At 41.4% G+C, this 23,604-nt stretch overlaps 1 protein-coding gene across 1 annotated transcript; it reads right to left on the bottom strand.

Moving 5' to 3' along the window:
• Nucleotides 1–677: 677 nt before the first annotated feature.
• Nucleotides 678–22,121, bottom strand: dstyk (dual serine/threonine and tyrosine protein kinase). The gene is made up of 14 exons (XM_079511285.1): nt 20,975–22,121; nt 19,157–19,572; nt 13,710–14,228; nt 13,036–13,231; nt 10,902–11,158; nt 10,588–10,671; nt 10,296–10,472; nt 7,446–7,575; nt 6,227–6,383; nt 3,194–3,326; nt 2,620–2,733; nt 2,147–2,261; nt 1,822–1,956; nt 678–1,341 (listed from the first exon to the last, which is right to left on the bottom strand). The coding sequence occupies exons 1-14, from the start codon at nt 21,165–21,167 to the stop codon at nt 1,154–1,156; spliced, it is 2,814 nt and encodes a 937-aa protein (XP_079367411.1). The 5' UTR covers nt 21,168–22,121; the 3' UTR covers nt 678–1,153.
• Between the last annotated feature and the right edge of the window lie 1,483 nt (nt 22,122–23,604).

Here is a 23,604-nt window from a genome sequence, read left to right as displayed (position 1 = left end):
TTAAGAGGATGAAAGCACCATTCAAAATTCTAGTCGTTTTTTACAGGGTGCATTGTCTAGAAAGGTTTACAGTCAAGAGGGATTACTAGCACTCACAGAAATCTCCTTCAGGTACTATTATTTAATTGGCACAGTAGTTTATACTACTATGAGGGCTGTTTTAATCACTAAATAAAGAGCTGGATTTGAGCATTGACAATGTGCATTAATTAACGATGTATAGTTCTGTATATTTTTACATGGGTTCACTAAAGCCTCCTTGTGCGGTGCACTGGGAAAGTGCACCACCACCACCGCAGAGGTTGTGGGTTCCAATGTGTATCTGGCCTTGTCGAGTGTTTGGAGGGTGATATTTGTCACTTCACGTAATCCTACATGTAAAAGTCCTGCAATACAATTTTACAGTAGAGTAAAAGTATGGGCAACAAAATATAAAGTACCAAGTACTCATTATACAGAAAGTCCCATTAAACGTTTTCAAATAGCTCACTACTTGTCGCAATACATTATACAGATAATTTTACTTGTCTTCAATGTACTTATCCTCAGCTCAATAAGATCATTGAAATCACAATTTAACATGGAAGCAATATTTATTCTGTCCCAAGAATAGTAATAGTAGACATACTAATTTGCTGACATATCTTCCAGCTAAAATACATAAAGCAATGACAATATATTAACAGATTTTCAACATTTTATTTAAAAAAAGTATTTGTATAGATGCAATATGTTCAGTTTAAATACAATCTAAAATTAATATTTTTTATATAACTTTATAATACTGGGAACGGACTACTTTTAAAACATTTCTCATCTAGTAACAAACAATCGTATGATCAAGCAGCAATTAGCATGGCAGCTAATAGAAAAGCATAGTGTAGGCTTACATTTGTATACAAATACACAGAACACAAACAAATAAAACACATTTTGGGAACACATCTGTCTTGTATCAACTCATAAATAATGTAAATCTTGGGAAGTAAGGAAGACATCTTGGACATAACATTATTTGGTTGTCTGCGTCATGTCCTTCAGAAATACTGTGCCGAGAGCTTTTGTCATAAATACAACAAAAATACTTTTCACTGATAATATTTTAGGGAATGTATTTTTACAAGTGTTTGTATTTAATTTCATCTGGAGTGTTTCAGTTTGAGTCCTCGAGGCTACTGCTTTTCTGATCTGAGATGCAGTTACAGAGTCGCGCCATGATACTTTGCAGACTGGGCTCTACGATGCCAAGCAGAGGCCTCAGGGAAGGGTCTCCATTCCAGCAAGCCTCCATCAGCTGCCAGCATTCTGCATCAAAACTGGCCAAGCGCTCTGGCCTGGCACCTGGAGAGAAAAGACAACAGAGTTTAGAGACACAAAATCTGCTGACAGACCAGAGCTGAATATAATTGACACGATAGACATTTTGTTCTTGCGTGTCAAACTTGCCGCATGGGGTCATACTCAAGACAGCTAAAAAATGCCAGCCCTCATATCTGAATAAAAGCACTTACTTTAACCTGAAGGACACTACTGTGAGTGATGCCATTCTTTTGCTGATATGTAAGTCTTCTGAGCCGAGCTCAGAAGACTTACATATCAGTTGTACAAAATATATCAGTTATATAAAATAGTTTTACTTGTTGTGACTGTGTTGTGCTTATTCTTTCTAGTTTGATTGTCATACACAAGGTAGCCATGATCAAAGTGTGTAAGAGCAAAAGGATAAACTCAAAGGACTCAAATGTCATACAGGGATCATGTTGTCGGGTTGTTGTGAATTGGGGCATAATTCTTTGAGAAAGCAGTTCTAATGTATTTCACCTTTTTTAACATTGTTCCAGAGCTGGTCCTTCGTAGAGCATTTCTCGAAGGATTCTGGGAGTTTTACTGAACCAGTACAGAGGTACCAAAAAAGGATCCCAAAGGCATAGACATCTACAGAGTTATCATATTTTCCTGTAGGGAAAGATGTAATATTATATAATACTGTGACACATCAGCTAAAGTGTATAATTTAATTTAAAATGACGACAATGTATGTTTATATATTCATTATTTATAGGCTGGGAATGATGTAAACAAGTGATGCACATTTATGGATTCATTGGTTGATGTCATAGCAAACATGACTGCTTGGTAATCTTACCTGTGAACAGCTCAGGGGCCATGTGGATGGGAGTTCCAACGACACTGCCGGACATCATGGCTTCCGGTTTGCAGAAGCCCAAATCTGTGATCTTCGCTCGATTCTGTTTGTCCAGCTGTGGGAGGGACAAGGAACACCGGACATCAAGACATAATGAAGAATTTGGTCACAGAAATAGAGCTACTTTGATGTGCCATTTGTTAAAGTACCAGCACCCATATTATAAATAGTGTTAAATCCAACTTGGAGGAAAAATGTTCTAAAAATATGGCCTCTTTAAAAGTTGACACAGTGGTATGTGTGAATTGAAGGCGATGAGGTATTTATTGTGCTGTACCAACAACAATACATAAACACTAACCATCTCAAAATGTCACGTCAATTTATGCTCATCGATTCCAATTTAACTGATCTATGCCACTGCCTTTCCATAGTCCTCCTTTCAACCCCACTGTCAAAGGCTCCATACTCACCAAAACATTCTTCAGCTTTATGTCTCTATGCAAGAGACCCTGGCCGTGCAAAAAGCGAATCCCTTCCACCACATCCAGAGCAATCATAAGTCTCTCCCTTAGTGGAAGACCAGCCTGGAACACACAAACCAACATGACCGTTGGTGAATATGGATAGTTGTGAACATTGCACCAACTATATATCAGAGTACAGCCCCTCTGTTCTTTTCTATACAGTGCAGCAGGGGTCGGCAACCATTTTGACATGAAGTGCCATGCTTTGATTTTCTTGCTAGTCAGTGTGCCATAAACATTATTTTTTATTAATAACACCACATCAAAAGACAATATTCAACAGATTTGAAAATATTGAAATATTTTCTTTAACATCAGGACATTGTCTCAGAGCAAATGACCCACCTATCTCCCAGACGGCCCAGTCAGAGTTCAAAGTTTGAATGCATGTAGAATTATGTGCAGGATTTAATGATACTTTTGTCTTTTTTTGTATTTTATTTATGCCAGTGATCACTCTCCCCTATGCCAATGTTGGCAGCCGTGCCTAAGGTTGCCTACTACTGCAGTAACAAGTCACCTTTAAGCCTGTATAGAGGTCCCTGTGTAGTCGCTCCATAATAAGTAGAACAGCAATGCTGGAACCACCTCCGTAGGTGTGATCAATGACAGAGCCATGCAAGTCCACCAGGCGCTCATGCTTTGGCAGGGATCTAAAAAGGACACACACACACACACACACACACACACACACACACACACACATTTATGTCACATAAGAGATACAATAAAAGGACACAAATATTTACAAGGTGCTGTACAGAGTGCAATCAGCAAATCCCGGACAAATACCCACACACCCTTCAGGGGTACAAGTAACAGCGTCTTCGCCATATTTGGCGGCTACCGATAGTGGAAGAGATTGCACAGAATTTCGCAAGCCGTTTGTCTGCTTTTTTGGCATCCCAAGTTGTTGGAAGCCTCTTACAACCAAACTGTGTACGTGTCCTTGGCTGCCGAAGATAAACACAAGTAGATTGCACCTATAGCCTAGTTCAATGATGGTCTGGAGGAGCGGCTGGTACTTAATGACTTTGGTCCTTCCTTAAAGCTAGAATCAGGTGCAGGCCATTTCAAGAATGAAAACTGATCCGTTTTCTTCATTGACCACAACAACATCTGGTGTGTTAGCAGAGAGATGTGCAAAAATATCAGTATTTTCAGTACAGTTGAAACATGGAAGGTTTGACACAGGAATGTTTGTACATTCTCACAGACTATGAAATGTTTAGATACTGTATGTCCTTTGTTATGAGATCAACTATTCTGTCGTGGCGTGCTATGTAAAGCCCTTTATAGGCATAACAGCCATTCAGAATGTGTGACATGGTTTCTGTAACAAGCCCTGTGGTGTGATGCAAGCAATGAGGTGCATGGGTGGAGGGAAACCAGAGGGAAAGGTTGAGTTTGGTGGGAAGGATCTGTAGCCTGGCTTTTACTGTAAAGGTGATAATGTCCTCATTGAGAGCAGTGTTCCTTATAAATGAATGGGAAACAGAATGGTCAGTATGGGGAAGGCAAGCCAGTTTCCCCTGGAGTTTGAGACCAGTCCAGTGTTGTTGTTGCCGATGTTGGAACATATCCAACACGGTCCGCCGGGCACCCTTAGGTGTCAACAGGTGGGTGTGTCCGCTGTAGGTCACTGTTGCTCTAACAGAGGTGAGAGGGTCAGTTATTATGTCCTCAGAGACCTCGACAGTCTCAGAGTCAGGCCGCGCCCACTCCAGACAGACACACACTGTGAAACTCTTCTTGAGATGTCCACAGGGGGGCAAACCCATCATAGCCTTCTATGTCATCCATGATTCTCTCTCCAAGTTACTAGTAACATTTTGCTCTCATGTTGTACTGTACTGACTAAGTGAAAAATGGCCACTGTGTGAGTTTGACCAATAACATGGACCAGGGTAGGTACCCTCACAAAAACATGCAGTAATCCTGGTCTCTAAACTACCTTCCCCTGGCCAGCCGGGGCGCCTGATGGAGGGGAAAGGAACTGGTCGGAATAACGTGTTCCTTCTAAATACTATTAATGTCAACGAAGTCCACACCCACAACAACAGAGGGAGTTCAACAAACCATGTGCAACCCAGATTCAGCACTAACAAGGGACTAAATTAATTTCGCTCCTATGCCACAAAAATGTGGAACGCCCTACCAACAGCCTGAAGACATGCAAATCCCTTGACTCCGTAAAAAACGCTCTCAAAGGGCACCTGAATCCCCCACCCACCCCTTTGTTTGCTCACTGTACGTCTCTTTTCCCTTCTTAGCTCCTCTATGATGATTTCCTGTTTTTGGCTATATAGAAGTGTATATTTGTACGTCTCGATGTTATGATGAATTGAAAATTGTGGACCCTATTGTAAACAAGTGTAATGCTTTATGGTGTCGTCCACAGTTAATAGTTTTGTATCGAGTTGTGCTTGAAATGTACTGTAATTCTCCAAACTGTTAATAAATACTTCAATCAGCATTAACCACTTACCGTTAAGCCCTACTATATATACTTAGCCAATTTATAAGCTCACAATACATCACATAGTGACTCTTTCTGCAGTCTGCTATTTCTTTTAAATTGAACAAAAAAATAAATTTTAAGATTATGCCACTTCCCAACACAATATGCTCACATAAAAAAATAAAAAACAACATTTTATGCAGGTTCTTGACATTAAGGCTTGTCCTGTTGTCCGGGACAAGTAATACATCTTTCTGGACAAGTGCATTAAAAATGTACAATATAGTCTGACATTATTTTGTGGCAAACCGAACCACAAAATAATTCTGTGGCTTCTTTCTTTACTTTCAAATGGAAGCACTACCCTACGTCATTTATTTTATACGGCAACTGGCCATTATCACTACTTTCTTTGTGCTAAACGAGTGACTCGATGATTACATGAAACATTTAAAACATGTTTGAAAATCAAATCAAGAACATGAATTAAAAAACTATACGCTATTCAGCAAATAGACGACCCGGTCTATTGACAAAGCATACCGATCGATGGACTTCTGTTAACTTGTTAGCCCTAGAATGTCTGTGATCTTGCATACATTTCATGTATTCCAAATACACAGCCATAGATTGGTCCCATCCGCTCGTGGTTAGCAGACCAACATGTGCTGCCTAAATCTGCTCAGCACGGCGTGTGCACTCACCCAATAATGAATTCCTAAGAGTTAGGCTATTAAACTTGTAAATAAACTAATATTCAAACATGAATTCACCAAAACCAACTTAAAGTTAGCCGATTTAAAATGTATTTGTGTGCTCGACTGCTCGTGCTCCGGAACAAGTGACTTCTGTGCCTCAAAAAGTTAATGATGTATGTAACAGTATGTCAACATATCAGCACGTATTAAATAAGCAGGGTGTGGTGGTTGGACACACCAAACCAACAGGTTTCATTGAGGGTGGAAAACAAAGCTAGTCGGGTCAAGTCTAGTCAAGCTGAGTCGGTTCCATGCAATAGGAAAGCACCATTTATCAAGTTTATCTCTATGCGTGCTGCCTCTAATTCTGCAATTTCACCCTCCACTGACTCACCTTGTGTAATGAAATTCAAGAGCCAGATCATTCCAGTGTTTATCATCGGGTGGTACCACAGATTTCAAGGCACATGGGTAGCGACCACCCCAGTTGTCACACAGGTACACCACTCCATACTGGCCACGGCCCAACTCGCGCCCAAGCTTCGGCTTGCCTGTTAGAACACAAAGCAATGCAGTTGAGTCAGAAAGCATTCACAAAGCAATGCAGTTGACTCAGAAAGCATTTAGTTAACAAAACATGATGACCATGTTTCAGTCAGAAGTGTGCATATATTATTTTATCTTGGCGTTCGGCTCCGCTACATTTTTCTCCCTACTCGGCACAATTAAACACCATCATTAAACATTAAGAGCAGAGAGATAGATACACAATAACAACCCCCCATGGGGAACAGAAATAGCAGAGCCCATTGGTGATGCTGGGGTGGTGGTGGGAGCAAACATCACATAACAACCAGGAACCATATGCAGAAGGAAGGCAGGAAGAAGCATGCAGTCTAGGGCCCAGCTCACACCTTCGCATCTAGCATACAACATTGATGCATGCTAGATGTATGAAAGGGTTCGTTTACAATCTTGCCCCAATGCATTTCCAATGGAAGTCACATGGTTTGACACAACATTTGTGTTGTACGGCTTTCGTCTGTGTTACGACTGCCCCCCACCCCCTCATAGCTCATACAACACAAATGTTGTGTCAAACCATATGAGCTTGCATCAGTCAATAAGTCTCATGCATCAGCTATACATCAATCTGTTGCGAAGCTGTGAGTCAGGCCTAAGTGAGCTTAAATACCCCGCCCAATTGTGCAGCTGACTGCCACATCAGCGAATTACATCTGGGTCTTGCACACACTGAATACACATAGAAATGCAGCATATTAACCCCTTGAGTATATGTATGCAAGAAATGAAACCCATCCAGTATATCTGACTGAACTCACTCCGCAAGCTACGTAACATTTATTGCACCATGCTATACATTTTAATTGTACATCTAATGGGTTAGTTTCGACAGCTCTAAATTTGTAACTGTGAGGGAATTCATTTTCTCTGACATAACAATTCAGAGATCAACAGTAGAGTATTGTTCGATAAATTAAAGACCATTTGATCCTCAGTGTTAACATAACTCCGTGAGTGTATGAATGCGACCCTCTCTGAGTTAAATGAACACGGAGGATTTGACTGTGCGTTTTGTCACAATGACTCACCATGCAGCAGAACATCTCTGAGGGACCGGCTCTCCAGAGATAGACGTGCCAAACGAGGGGCGTGGTCTTTTCTAACACGCAACCACAGGTCTTCGGTACGCTCCAGGCGTCCTGTATGGCCTTCCTCCAACTGCAAACATGCACGCAAGCACAAAACACATTTTTCTGAAATGATGCCTCTGCATGGACGGGTGGAAACAAGCAGCGCGACAGAAATAATCAATTAGCATCAACTGCTAATCAATGTGTTCCAGTGCATGGCGTATGAGCCTGCTGATCAGAGCACTACCTTCCACCAGAATCACATGACTGGCCTGTTCAAGGCCTACTGTCATTTGGAAGCTAATCAAAGAGAGGCTTTGAAGTGACTGAAAAAGCCATTCGAATGCCTGTCATAGGCTTTACTCTGATTATTAGGGCAATTTCATTAAATTGTTAACTTGTGCATGTTCAGTTCATATTATACAGCTTTGTAATAGTCGTCAGAATTCCCTCCTGTTAAATCTAGTGATATTAATTCTAGGGGATTGTGAAATTTGCAGGGTCATATCCGCTGATACCGAGGACCACAATGGAAACAAGCCTAGGCCCTAGGGGCTTGGCCCAAAGCCTGTTAATAAAGTATTCAATCAATCAATATAATAATAGCATATAATAGCATAATACTTTTCCTAGTGTCTGTTTTCACAACTGAATGACTACTGAATGAGAAGTACACAAATTAAATGTAGATTTTTTTAAATTGTATTGCCGGTGAAAACCGATTAAATAATCTGTATTATTTTGAGACCATTCCGATATGGCATTTTTATGGCCGATATGGCCAATTCCGATTATGCTACAGATGAATCCCTAATTAATTCCTTGATATTGGATGGACTGTGACAACGCATTATGGTGAATGTATTCTTATGTTGAGCAGGGGCTGCAAGTCAAATGGACAATTTTGTGGTATTTCCTCAATTGTAATGACGGGAGGAAACATATTTATTATTTAATATAAAGAATTATTACTATGCATTAGTATCCATCCATACACAGGAGACATACTGATATATACTGCAATATATGCTGCAATTATGGATGGCTGAAGCGTCAGGCAGTGTGTGTGTATGGACAGACACCTTACAGATAAATTAAATTATGACAATTATTAAGGACCATCATTATTGTCTTCTGAAATGGATTTAACTGGAACACCCTAATAGACCCGATAAAGTGGTTAGGGTGCATACCTCAACGGCCAAAAAATAGGAAAGAAAGAAAATTACAACAAAGCAAAAATTACAACAAAAATTACAAGTAAGCACAACCACCAGATTTAGATAAGGAGGAAGAGAAAGAAAGGAAAGAAGGAAGGACACAAATTAAGAAAGAGCGAAAGTGAAAGAGACAAAAAGATACACTGCCTACTGCCCAGTGACTTCTCGGCGGGTAGGCTACAACCAAATGGACCCATAACAGTCAATTTGGACAGTCTCAGAGTTTATCGTTATAAAAAGCCCTATTAACACAGGATTAGTATTACCCCAGGACCTCAGGTAATATATGGAATAATCACAGAGGACAGCAGCAACATACATAACACATTTGAAAAATAATAATCATAAATAATACTAACAACAATAATATCACGTGCGAATCGCCCATGTCGGTGATTTGGGCTGTAATAATTACAGGCCAAATGACCTACCATAATTCAGCAAATACCAGGGTCCCGGGGTAATACTAATCCCGTGCGAATCGACCATGTCTGTGATTTGGGGTAGAATTGAGTTTCTTTCTTGTCTTTTTTTCTTTTTTAATAAATACTGAGACAACAAGCACCCACTCTGGTTACATTGCTTTGCTATAGGCTACCACACGGAATTCTGTCATGCAAACTCTATCTTATAATGTTCAAAGTCTGATTATTAAGTTCCCCTTGTGCCATTATCATCTGCCAGTATATAGGCTACCAATAATCCAATTGTACAACTTTAAATGTAGCGTGCGTGCGTGCATATATACATTCATGTTTCACTTTTCTCTCGCTCTCACTACGGCTTTTGAGAGAGAGAGAGAGAGAGAGAGAGAGAGAGAGAGACGGAGAGCGAATTCTCTCTCTCTAATGAATCAAAGGTCTCATGACAGAAAACACTAGCTTCTTAAATAAAGTTGGTGCGCAGATATACACACACAGTCGTGCTCTGATGAGAACATATATTTGTACCAACCAGTGTTACATGCCAATAAAGTATTAGCCCACCTGATTGATCCTCCAGTCTATTGAAGAAATAATCCAGTTTTGGAGTGAGGACATGAAGAATGCCTATGTTTTCAATCTGGTTTTGCTGAAGAGCCATGTCATGTTGTGGTTTAAACCTTTAAGGGAAGTTGGTCAGCTTAAATCAGACCTTGCGCTGCGTGACCGCCTAATTGATCTGACCTATAGGCTACTTTTGCACAGCTGGAATGATGCAATTAATCCAACAATATAGGCTATGCACATTTTAAATTAATTAAATTGCTGCCATACACGTAATTGTATTTTTTCACATGAGATTTGAGCCTTGTAGATGGAAATGTAGGCTACTCAGTTTTGATTAATTTATACACTCTTTAGCAAGATATATGAATATGTCTGAGGAGAATGTAATGTCCCTATGCTGTGCTGTGGATATCGCACATCTCTCTCTGGGGTCCTGGAGTAATACTAGTCCCGTGCGAATATTTTTTTTTACTATTTTTCAACATGGAAACAATTACGCAAAAATAATTCAGATTATCTGAAATAATTGAAATTAAACGATTATGTAATAATTGTGACAGGCCAAAAATCAGCGACAGTCAACAACAGAGGAAGCTCACCTGGCGCAGAGAAGCAGCAAAAGCATCATGGGAGCTGTTGAGGCGTGTTCTGAACTGAGAGCAAATGCTCCTCGCCAGCTTGGCAGCACTGAGGCTTTCTATGGCATCCTGGGCCACCTTCCGCTTCCACTCTGGGCTGATGGCAGGTGGGTTCACAAACGTTATCCTTTGGATTATCTACAGGAGAGAGAGTAAAACAAACTACAATTTGAACAAAATGGCTAATTGCTCATTCCCACCATATAAATCACCCAATTATTTTGATAGATGTGTGTGTTACAGTAGCACCTACCTGTTTGATCTGCTCCCACACCAGACGTGTAACAGAGGATCCAGAGTGAAAGGTCACTTCCACGTGATAGGCAGCATTTAATATCTAAGGCAGAGGAGAGAAGGCATGGCAGATGAGGGAAAAATATACCCCATGATTCCAACACATTTAACATGCAGGCTTTTGCCATTTAGGGGCTGGGAAATTAACCCTAACAGTACGTTGATATTGATTGATATTCAAAATTGTTTTCTTTCTGTACTGCACTTGTGCTAGTTTAACTTTATGATATTATTTATTATATAAAGCTTTAATCTGGATGGATCCCAGCTGACCTGTTTGAGGTGATTGGAAGTGACATTGTGGTTGGAAGTGACATTGTGGACAGAGGAATCAATGTGGGATTTCTCTAGGCTGCTGAGACAACGTTCCAACGTTCCTACAAAGCTCTCCCTCAAGTAGTCCACGGAACTGATCAGCTTGTTGGCAACTGCCTGGTTCAACCGAACCACGATCAGTTCCTGGATCTGGTGGATGCAGGATTTTATCTCCTTTGATGTGACAGGGTCTCCATTGGTTGTCACAATGATGTCTGTGGAGAGAGTGTGTCAGGAAATTGTGAAATCCTGTGCAGTCTACCACATGTTATGTATATACCGTACTGTATGAATTAGCACTGTAAATTCGCAGCATACTAACCCTGCAGGGATAATCCTTGTGGGCATAAAGACTGTGGAACCACTGTTCCCGCCAAATCATTTTAAAATTGCAATGGCCTATGAAGATACTCCAACATTCGGCCAGACCACCAATGGTGTAAATTCATGAGTGACTCACTCAGTCTGTTACATGTGTTTGCATTTATAGTGCTATTATAGGACTGGCCCCACTGTTGATCTCCAACCAAAAATACAATGAACATGACTTAAAGGGCCACTTCACCCCTTTTGGAACCAGAGCTTATTTTAATGATGTTTAGGACACAAAAAATGCTTTCCTGGGGTTTTTATGTGTGTAATATACAAATACTATTAACATTGAGTGACTGCAGTTTCTTCCAGCAGTGAAATGTACCTTTAAGGATAAACATACACATTTTGTGTACATTTGGAACAGAATCTTAATTGCATCAGTCAAAGGATAGTAAATAAATGTTGAAGATGTTCAATTTTAGCCTTCAGATGGTGGTCCGCAGCCAAGGTTCTTGATAGAAAAATCGTTTGAGAACGTTTTAGAAGGCATTTGTAGAAGGGATTTGTAGAATGAGCATCAGGTCTTCATGGGTTAATGAAACAATCACTGCTTGTTTTGCCACCGACAACCTCAGAAGGTAAACTGTTGTTTTACAGTCAAATAAATTACATTTGCTGTAATATATATATACACATTGTAGGAAACAGTATAATAGTTTTATACTGAAACATTTGCCAAGTAGTGAAATGTTTTGTTTTTGTATTGCTGCTACCCTAAAAAATAGATTCTGTATCTCAATGGAACTTCAACAGGGAAATGGTACGCAATGAAAAAAGAAACACCCTAACTAACATAACTGAAAGAACATTATGTCAATTGGTGGTGAAATACAAGACAATCCTAGCTCTCTGTTCTGCCTAGTGTAAATAAACCAACAAAAGAAAAACTAAAAAGTTACAATTGTCTTTTTTTTTATTTTTTATAACTTACTACCTCTGTCATCAATTCACATGTTTGCAGATTAATCCTGATGCAACTTATCTAGCTGAGAGACAGACGCAAACAAAAACACCTTCACACTCGTAGCAAGACTAACGGCCAAGCTACACCAGGCTTTTCTCGCGCGTTTACCCTAAACACGCGGCCCGCACGTGCGTTTTTTAAAATAGGACTGGACCTAAATTTAGGGTAAACGTGCACGTTTTGTGCACGAAAAGCCTGGTGTAGCCCGGCCGTTAGGGTACATTAAAGCTACAATCTGGGACTTATTATTTTTAACCAATCTGTATGGTATTTAATACTATACTAGGACAGGGTGAAGCAGTGGTTGAAGGTTGTCTCCCTACTAAAAATTATAATTTATTATAATTACTACTGTACGGACATTGAATGGTTGACAAAGTCAATTATGTTATTTGAAGCAGATGTCACTGACGGTCATAGATATACAGTACACCATCTTGAAAATGATTCAAAACAACCAAACCACTCTTCAGAGAAGTCTGCTACAAAACCAGTGGTGGAAAATAACTAAGTACATTTACTCAAGTACTGTACTTAAGTACCATTTTGAGGTATTTTTACTTACCAAATTTCAATACTTTTACTTCTACTCCACGACATCTCAGACAAATATTATTTTACTCCACTATAACTATATGAAAACGTTCGTTACATTTTACTCCACTGTCTACAACTATATGAAAACCTTCGTTACATTGTAGATCTTGTTTATAATATTTCAAACATAGTTTAGCAGGTAACTGCAGCGCTGACCTGTGAACTCCAGGTTAGCAGCGTCCTCGAGCAGCTGTTCTTTCATGCTGCCGAGCGTCTCCACAATCATCTCCTTCATCTCCTCCTGCTTACGGTTGGCGATGGCCATGAGGGAGGTGAACAGTTCGCCTTCTTTCTCCCGTGTGTATTCTAGCCTGCGCGGCGTTATCTGCAGGTCCCTCTGCATATCGAACGCCTGCAATAAGAGCATATAGTAGCAAGTCAGAAGCAGTGCATCAGAAACATTGCAACCGAGGCTGCAGGCTGGACCCTAAGTCTAGTCAATAATTAATAACCATCAATAAAGAATTGGACTGGTTAATAACATTTATATAGCGCCTTTATCCAAGGCGCTTTACATAGATTGTGCATTACATTCACCCATTCACACACAATGGGTTTGACATGTCACATGCTACTTAAAGCAAAAGGAAATTTAGAAAATATTTGCCTTATACTGGATGTATATGGTGGCCATACTGTACAGGCCATTTAACACTTTCCCCTCAGACAATTCCAGGCAACTTTTTTTCTGTTATTCAGGATATATTGAAGATACAAAATCAGCTGAGTTTGGTTTTTTTGCAATTAGATTGAGGTTGATCCTGTATTTTCTATAGAATTCCTGTACTAACAGATGGAGATGGTACTCTCTCTCCCATACAGACACTAACCTGGTTGATGAACAGATCCAGACACCGAGAATGCACCCCATTGAGAATGTTGGCGGCCTCCACCTGCTGGTTCTGAAGCACCTGGCGGGCAAACGGCACCAGGAGCCGATGCAGTCTTTCAAAAGCCTCCCCCAGCACGCTCTGCGGCTTGGTGCCCGTGCTGGGCGTCTGCGTGGGGGCGCCGCAGGAGCAGTTCCCCGCCTGGGTGCTGAGGAAGCCTAAGGAGAGTAGGTGCTTATATAGCGGGCTCTTCTCTCTCTCCCTGTCTCTTTCTTTTTCCTTCTCTGCTCGGCGGCCAGGCTCGGGGGATGCCTCTGGCAGCGTCGCAGGGATGCGAATGAAGCAGATGGGGAAAGGGAGCATCTCTTTGACCTTTCGAAGGTCGGCGACCTGCTCCGTACTGAGGGAGTCCTGGTTGAGGGCGTAGAGTATGATGGGGGTAATACTGCGAGTGCAATCGTCCAGGGCCTCTTCTATGGGCTGGATGCTTGAACACGGTGCCACCATGATCTTTGCTTCCTGAAAATGAACAGTGTTTCTTCCATCAGATCAACTGTTCATATAGGGCTTGACGATTCATTGTCATAAAAATATTCAATATTGCAATTAATTATACAATTGTGTTGAACATATAAATCAAAATTAAATTGCAAACTTGTAGATCTGCTAATTCCACAATTTTTTGGAAAATAATTTAACACGATATGATTATGTCGGTTATGCAAAATAATTGTGATCGTCTCAAATAATTGGGATTAGGCAATTATGTCATACTCATAACAGGCCTACTGTTCAACACACACATGTCTCCAATTCGTCTGACCTCCTGATTTTAAAAAGGAAATTCATCATAATTTCTATTTCACATGCTACTTCCATTTCTGAACATAACCCCATCTATGGTGGTCATGGGAAAGGTTATGGCAGGGCAATACAAAGGCCAAAGGTTAAAGATGTGCAGAGATGTGCACAGCTTTTGATAAATTACAACATAAACAAAAATAGAATCGGAGAGAGCGTGAGATGGAGTCAGTGAATGTGGTGGGGGGTGAAGAGAGAAATGGGGTGAAAGAGAGGCAGAAATGACTAACGCAGCCACACAAAAGAGACAGTCAGTCCTGTCTCCAAGAAACAAGAGCCGATACCAACTGAGCAGTCTCTCTGGAACAAAGATAGCCTGCAAACATTTGCCCACAACTAATCAAAATAAGCAGAATCTTTCAATGGCCTTCATGCAGTGTATTTCCAACAGCAGCAGTGATGATAAAATCATTGGGTTTCACAAAGCCATTTTTCTCCACTCTGTCAGTCCTCACATTCATCTTAAAGTGCTTTACGCCTTGCACGCTTACAGAGCAGACCCATGTTTTCTGTCTGACCCAGTTATATACATTAAAATACAAACAGATAAATTGCTGTATCCAAATTCACCAATTTCTTTTAATAGCACACTTCGAGAGAGTATGCTAATGTCTCAGCCCTTTGCTAATAAGTGGGGCGTTTTAGGCTGTAGGCTGTATGAACTTGTGGCAGGCTCACAGTGATCATTCATAATGGCCTATGGAGCTCAAAAGCATTTTGAGAAATGTGGCAATAGGCTGGCAACATTTATGTCCCGTGTGTTACTGTGTGTCTAGGTGGCGGTAAGATGCACAAGGAAACACTGCGATGGAAGGGGGTGATAATTAGCAAGTTGGCTCTCTCATCTCTTGGCCTCTCTGAAACAGGGTGTTGTGATTCTGTCAGGGTTGTGTGAATATCACAGTGAGCTGAGAAGTTCTGTGCCTTCACATACAGTACCTCTAGGTAAACAAGTAAACTAAATCCCCAATTATTACACCATTAACCCAACTAAAAGAACACTGTAGTCGACTGCACAACACTAAACTGAAAGCCATTTTGGAATAAGTTATTTCCTAAAAACAAAATGCAAGTGAATGTAACACAATGTAACTCACACTGAAACGATCAAGTCCAGCATAAATAAGAGATTCATTCTGCACTGCATCTCTCTCACATGAAGTGCACGTCTTCCAGACAATGACTCAGCTGTTCCAAACAATAACTCATCTGTTTATGTCCAAATGTAAACATAAAGGACTGACTTTCTGCCACAGAAAGTCAGAACAGACTGGAGAGATACAGGGGGCTGACAGAAACTGAAATGAATTATAATATTTGTTTACATTAGTATTACATGAAGCAAATGACTGTAGATTGAATTGTGTGTTAAAGGAGTGAATCAATACATTGTTTCTCTATTAGATCATGATTCAACAGCTCTTACTTACAACAGCTGATACTGTACTCAATTTGGGATGGTGACCCGAGGTAAGTAAACAACAGAAAGAAAAACATGAATGATCCATCATCCATGATGATTAACTGTATAACAGTGACCTGGGATTCAGCCATAACCATGGTAACCCCATCACAGCAATGGAGTTGGGGGATTTTTTTTATGTGGCCTGGTCATGTGAATCGCACCAGACCAGGGCCATTACGTAAGGGGGGGGCGGGTGGCAGCCTAGAAAGCAATGCTGGCTGGGGCTGTCTGAGGCAAAGCTTCCACTGGGACCTGCCGAGAGGCCTTTGTCTAAAGGATTAAACAACATTTTCCACACACCACACGTGATAAGGAATGACTACAATCCACTGACCACGACAAATCAGTTAACCCCAGATGCTCTGATCATCAGGTCCCACAGGCGGAGAGCCGCATGGCTGTACCACTAAGGTTAAGCACTACTTCCTTACTCCACAACATGCAAGCATGTGGTGACCCTGAGCACGAACCTGTGGATTGTGTGTCCTTCAAAAGATGCTTGAAAACATAAACGGAAGAATTCAATCAGCCTCTACATCCCTGAATTCCTAAACTGTAGCCTTTACTAGCCTAGATCAAGTAAAAGGAAAGGCAGAATAACACTGAATAATCAGCTCTAATCAGTAATCTGAGTTCACTTCCAGCTAAGCCAATCAGCCACAACTGGTTTATATTATATTATATATATCATAAACATGACACTAAGGAAATATATAACCAGTGACAAATTAGCAATAGTATTATGTATAAAGGTTGGTGTGGCTATAAATAATCCCAGATATACTGAAGGAACCTGTGCTAATGAAGCATTGCGTTAGTTCATGCAGGGCACCGGAGTCATAAACGTGATCTAGTGAGGGGTGGGAGGGGCTGGGAAGCCGCAGTGGCAATACCGGGCGAGTGGACAGAAGTCAAGGCACAGACAGACACCTGTGTTGTTGAAGGAGAACGGACGCACGCTTATGAGAAACAACAAATATAAAAACTTTGGCGAAAATAGTGAGGATAAAGGAAACATTCAGTCCAAATGTCGGGTTTGCTAATTCACAACTACTACTACTTTGGTGTTTGAAACGTTTAATTTCTCTAAATATTATAAACTTTCACGACAGTCTAAGTACAAATATAATTTATGAAAAGACTGCTACAGTGAATTCGGACTATATGACTGAAACTTTTCTGTTCTGTTCTCTTTTAGGCCTACTCTCTTGGTGTTTTGTTGTATGTGGGGATTATCCGACTCTGCCGCCTCTTGCCTTGTCACACCCCACCCCCCACCCTCCCCTCCCTGGTGAAATTTCAGGGAGGAAAAGCGGCATATCACACCTCATCAAGGTGGTCTGTACAGCGTCCTCCCACTCTGGATCTCTGCTTTTCAATTACTGCCACTCACTGCTGCTGCTGGAAAAGCTTGCCTCCACCACCCTAGCCTCCACCTTATAGTTCAAAGTCTTACATTGCATTAACATTTAAATGTTTGCATGGCTCTAAACTGAATTCAATGTTCTATGACTTTAATGGTAAAATGCATTCAAGTTTGCATGACTCAAATTAAATCAGATTAACTGTCTTGCTATGGTCCCGCTCTTGTATACCTGCGAGGGATTTTGCATAGCGTTCCCTGATTTTGCTTAGCATGCTGCTTAGCAAAATATAGGGAAAAAGCGGAGCCATTAACGCCAAGTTTAACTACATTTTGACGTGAGTCAAAAACAAATTTGATGACCCAAATAAGACTGATTGTTTGAATATGTAAAGCACTTTATTGTCTCCACCAGGCCGAAGGCATGGGGAGAGAGTATGTTTTGCACTCCGTCCGTGTGTGTGTGTGTGTCCGTCCTTCTGTTTGTTAACAGCTAATCTCCGGCACTGTTAACCTGGTCGATGCCAGAACGGCCTGTTATAGCACCAGGAGGCCGACTTTTGAAAAATAAAATATTACTCTTCCAGATTCTGTCCAAATATCCCACAAATCGTTACACACTATCTCTATAGTGTATGTGTTCAAGACGGATCTGTCCGATATTTCATATTCCAACCTAATTGGCTAACATTGGCTTTCAAAGTTTGCAGGATTGCCCGGTTTTTAACAAAAAACCTCAAATCATGAACGGAGCGTGCAATTTACGTGAAATCTGTAGTTGGTGGCGTTATAGCGCCACCAACAGGTGGATTTTTGCAAAACCCATTTTTGGAACAAAATGCCTCAAATCATCCAATTGCCATCCAAGGCGTAAGAAGAAATGTCACCCTTTTCACATTGGCCTATTATAGCACCACCAGGAGGCCACAACCTGACCTGGTGGAAACCTGTGCCCCGAGGGGAACTTTTTCTAGTTAGAATTATAATGGCGCCCAGGCGGTGGCGTAACCGTCTGGGCACCCGACTGGTAATCCAGTCGCAGTGTGCCGCGGGTTCGACTCCCGAGCCCGACACGGCCTTTACTGCATGTCTTCCCCCATCTCTCTCCCGTTTCCTGTCAGCCTACTGTCTGTCCCTTCAAAAACCAATAAAAGGCGTAAGCCGCAAAAAAATATCTTAAAAAAAAAAAAAAAGAATTATAATGGCTGCATCCATCAATATTATATTTTTCTAACAGTGATGTTCTTTTGCCTGGGCTACAAGCTGAAGCCTACCTGCAGCTAGGGCTGTCACGATTATAACATATTACTTGACAATTAATTGCCAATGTCACACAAATAATCGTGATTGACAATCTAATTGCGTGGCGTTTAGGCCATGTAAACAAAGAGTTGGACAGCATAGGGCAGATATGACAAACTTAAATACACAAAGATAAATAATGTATAATGGCAAGCTCACACCGCATGGCACGTTGTGAGCTTGTAGATCTTCTATTTCCACTATTTCTGAAAATGTTTCAAAAATGTTTGAACCTTTCTCAACATGGAAACCATTATGACGACCATGAGCAAAAATAATTGCGTTTGAAGAAGGAGAATACCAGCACTCACGGAACAGTCCTTTAAGGCACTTTATTGTTTCATCTTAAATAGGTATGGTATGCTGCAAGCAGACAGCTCAACAACGAACGCAGTTCGGCCTACGGCCTTCGTCAGCGTTGCATCAAAAACAATTGCGATCATGTGACAGGCCTACCTGCAGCAGTGGGTGGTGCAGAGTGATCTCCAGCTCAGCGAGTCTATGGGCAGGGTCTTCACACTCCTCATGGATCTCCAGGTCCTCCCGGGGAACCGTGTCCCAGCGGCCACAGTTGGCTGCCAGCTGCACACTGTGCACCAGCTCATACTGGCCTGGCAGTGCCAGGCTGAGCCGTGTCTGTCTCCCGTGGGTAAAGCACAACTTTCTTCTCTTGCAGACGGAGCCTTGCACCCCTTCACAAGCCTCCCCAGCCTCTGGGCCCAGTGGCAACAGTCTCTCGCCCAGGAGGCAATTGAGCAGCTGATAACGGGCAGCACAGTCCTGGCCCAGCACCAGGATGTAAGGGGCAGCTCCCACTGTGTTGCGCAGGAACTCTTCCTCATGACTGGGGAAAGAGATGCAGCTCAGCTGCCCTAAGACACAGGAGAAAATACCAGTTATTGGAGGGGAATACAAATAGCTATGGGCTACACCAAAAGTTTCCACAATCAGGGCAAGTTAAAGGTTGAAGCCAAGTTCATAGTTTGTGGTATTAACCAAAAAGATTTAATCAGCGATTTTTGGCAAGCAATTGGCAACACTATCCTACCACATTTTGCTTTACTGATCACCTTCTGAAAGATTATTGATTAGAAGTTTAACTGGAAATGGGGGGAACGGGCCCCCATGAAGATTATGAAAATAATTCGTCCCTGCTGTGAACTATAGATACTCCAAGTTAGAAAGGGTTTTCAACACTGTTATTGTTTCCACCAGGCCGGAGACGATGTTTTCATTCCTGTCTGTCTTGCCCGTCAGTCTATGAACAGCTATTCTCCAGCAACCTTGGACCAATTAGGATTTTTCTAATTGCTTCACCTTTTAGCCAATAACTAAGGTTTTCCCTGGATTCCTTGGATCAAAGCGCAACTCTGCACATGGGCAACGCCCAGTTCCGCCTGTCAAAGGTTTCTGCCATTTTTTGTTTTATTCCAAACACTTCTTGCTACTACTTCTACTAACTCAAACAAAAGGTACACATTATCTCTGTAGTGTGGTCGGTCACATGATCAAGATGTATCGGTCAGATTTGTCAGATTCCATTCCGACTACGATTGTCTTCCAAAGTTTGCAGGAGGGGCCTGTTTTGCACTAAATGCCACAAATCATGAATTCAGCATCCAATTGCCATGAAAGTTTGCACGCATAGTGGTCCTATAACAGCCCTGATATGGTGGATACCTGCGAAACTGAAGACTTGGTCCATTTCACTTCCCTCACCATGAAAAGAGAAACCACAAAACAAGAATTGGCTACAAACATGCCACAAACCTTAACAGCAATACCTAACTCTGTAGATGTGAATCAGCATACAAAAACAGTAAGAGTTCAGGGCTTCAGGTCCAATGTGTGGAATCTGTTTGGACACAGATAAGCTCTCTGTGTGATAAATTGCTCCCATGAAATGTGAACCAGCTCACTACACTCGCTCTCTCTCATATACCCTATTACCCAACCACCCCCCCCCCCCCATACACACACACACAATCCCCCCCACACACACACGGCCTGACCTAAACATGCTTTTGATAAGGAGCCTTAATCACTTTCATTTTACCTAACCCTGTAATATCTATTTTCCATTGGACGCATACAAATAATTTGACAGCAGAAGAATGCTGCTCTTTCTACCAATTTTTTCTCACAATGGCGATAGAAAGGGATACATCTTCACGTTTTGCTAAAACAAAGTATTAAATGTTAATAGAGAGAGAGTGTGTGTGTGTTGCTGACAGATGCCGACTGTTCTGTAGCAGGTGCAGGAACTCAACTCACCTGCCTCCAGAGAAGCGCCCTCCGAGCTGATGGCTGATGCACAAGCGTTGCTGTAATTCTGTCGGATTTCCCGAAAGAATGCATTAGTCTCTTTCAGGTTCTTTTTCAGTTGGATGGAGTGCTTGTTGTAGCTGCTAAAGGTCCGTGATAATTCTCGGGCTAAGGCGGTGGTTTTCTGTGTATTTCCCTCCATGGCAACTAGTTTGGTTTGTTAGATTTGTACAAGGTAACGTTCCTCCAAGAAGGCAGGTGCCAAGACGTGCTATAGCCCCCCAAATGAAGCGTCTTAGAACACACAAGTAAAGGCTTCTTCAGTCTATCATGCTCAGCAAATCAAATTGCCATTGATCACAATCTGTCTCGATGACAAATCAAGTGGAAGACAAAAAAGCACGTAGTAGTCCAAGCAGCGATGTCATTAATGTTAGTGTTCGACAACCAAATTCCTCCAAATCTCCCTAAATGTGAGTGAATAAAAGCAAGACATTGGCGCGATTAATACAATGTTAATGTGAAGCTAGCACGGCTAGCTTCACGGTTAGCCTCGAGGGCCAATAAAACTATATATAGTGTTAACTCTTTATTATTAAGATGTAACGTTACTTTGCTGCAACTTCATGTAAGACTGGTCGTGTCTCGGTTAACATACATTAAACCGAGGAGTGGTTTGAAAAAGACGTCATGTCAGCAAAGTCAGGTGCCAGCGTTGTATTTATTGCTAATAAGCTAATTATTTTTCCTATCCAGCAGGCTCTCATCTCCCGGTGTGTCTCGGTCTGGCTCATCGACATGCCCATCCACTCCCTGTTTGCAACCCTGCAGGGGCCATAGCGGAACATAAGCAGCGGCCTAGTCACAACAACTCGTCTGAAACGTTAGTATCCTCCTCCGTGGTAAAGCGATCTTCCCAAGCCGTCTCTGGTCCAAGGAAGCTAGGAGACATCTTCAGCGTCAATGAATCATCATCGGACGTTGTGTTTTATTTTTAAAATATGATGGTTAGCAGGATGAAGACTACGGCTAACGGCGATGACACAGGCTGAAGTGTAACAGTTTCAAGCCCCAAACAGTCAAGCTATCAAATCAGTGCAAAAAGTTAAGTCGACAAGAGAATAGTTGGGAGGGGAGTGGGCTGGGCTGGGCTGGGCTGGGCTGGGTCAGTGTAGCGCAAAGCAATCTGGGACATGTAGGCCAATCGAGAGGTATCATATTTGTACGTTTTATTTTGTATTTTTGTACATAGACATATATCTATGTTTTTGTACACTGCACATGGGTGGTGGCGTATGTCTTGTAGTTGTTATCACACACACACACAGTGAGACTGTGAAGACACAATCGACGAGAAACTGGTGGATTTATGAAAGGCTGAAAGTATCAAGCGCAGCACTGAGCACCGTGAGCAGAGCTTAGAGTATGGAGCAGAGTCCAACACATAGCTCTAATTCCGTTGATAACGGCATTGCAACGGCATTAGAGAGTCCAACACGCAGATCATTGATCAAGTATATTGTTGCTCCATGCAGCGGGCGATGCCAGTTCTGTATAACCTAGCTGCAGGCAGTTTCCTCCTTAGTAGGTGGAAAGTCTGGTGACACGAGGTTAACCAGTTCAATCTATCTAAAATAAATAACATAAAACAGTAGCATACCACGCCGCAGGCCAAAATACAGTAATATCATGATATGCAATCTGTCTAGAAAATAGGTAGAAAAAGTCTTACTTTTTCAATATCAATTCAATTTTTTAATAAATCCCCTTTGAATACGTACATATAGGCCTATATTATTTTATTTTGATTATTGTTCCACTTTTTCTTTGGCAATGTTTTCTCATGTCAATTGGCTGGGGGAAAACATTGCCAAAGCGGGCGCGCACGCACACACACACACACACACACACACACGTGTCTTACTCCTTTGGTGTCTCTCTCTCTGCAATCACACAAGCCAAGCCTAGCTATTTACAGACACACTCACTACATAAACTCACTGCATGTGGATGACACATGCACTGCACAGCCACATACACATAGGCTAATTCACTCTCAGTTCCCTTAAATCAACATGCAAATATTGAAGCAGTCTGTTGGCTTAGCCTTTACAATGCATTGATAATGCTAATGTCGTGGGCTGGGCTGGAACCCAGATGACATTTTGTTCCATGTCTCCCCTTTGTCTATGTGGACTGTCCTTGATTAAAGAAATTCTACTGACGTTTCCTTTTTTTCTTTTAAACAAGGTTTATTTTCATCTTTTCAATTTTAACATTACAATCAATGAGCCTAAACAATTTGTAACAGAACTTAACAGAACAGAATTTAAACAACAACAAATATATTAATTTACATATCCGCAGCAGCAGCAGCATTATTATTAAATCGGTAGTGCTATTATTGTTAAGAGTAATTGCACTGCAATCTATGAACATTTGGGGGCCCGCCCAGATTGAAACACAGCTTTAGCAATTGTTGACTACATACTGGACTCTAGTGGCGTTAATTTGTCATGACATTCAATGACTGAAATTAATGGTCCAATGTCTCCAATTTACTAAACTCAACCAACGTCTTTAGTAACTACTAAAGTTACTAAACTAAAGTTTAGTTTACCTTGTTTTGTGTGAACCAA

This window comes from Electrona antarctica (assembly GCF_951216825.1).
Source record: "Electrona antarctica genome assembly, chromosome: 9".
Lineage (NCBI taxonomy): Eukaryota > Metazoa > Chordata > Actinopteri > Myctophiformes > Myctophidae > Electrona > Electrona antarctica.
The sequence above is the reverse complement of the archived record's forward strand: the minus strand, read 5'-3'. Positions and strand labels throughout refer to the sequence as shown.

Excerpts from the sequence above, each read along its gene's own strand:
- dstyk (XM_079511285.1), bottom strand. The coding sequence starts at position 21,167 with ATGGAGGGAAATACACAGAAAACCACCGCCTTAGCCCGAGAATTATCA. Across the intron at positions 7,576-10,295 it reads TTGCTGCTTCTCTGCGCCAG|TTGGAGGAAGGCCATACAGG; the intron begins GTGAGCTTCCTC and ends GCATGTTTGCAG. Across the intron at positions 1,957-2,146 it reads GGCCCCTGAGCTGTTCACAG|GAAAATATGATAACTCTGTA; the intron begins GTAAGATTACCA and ends CTTTCCCTACAG.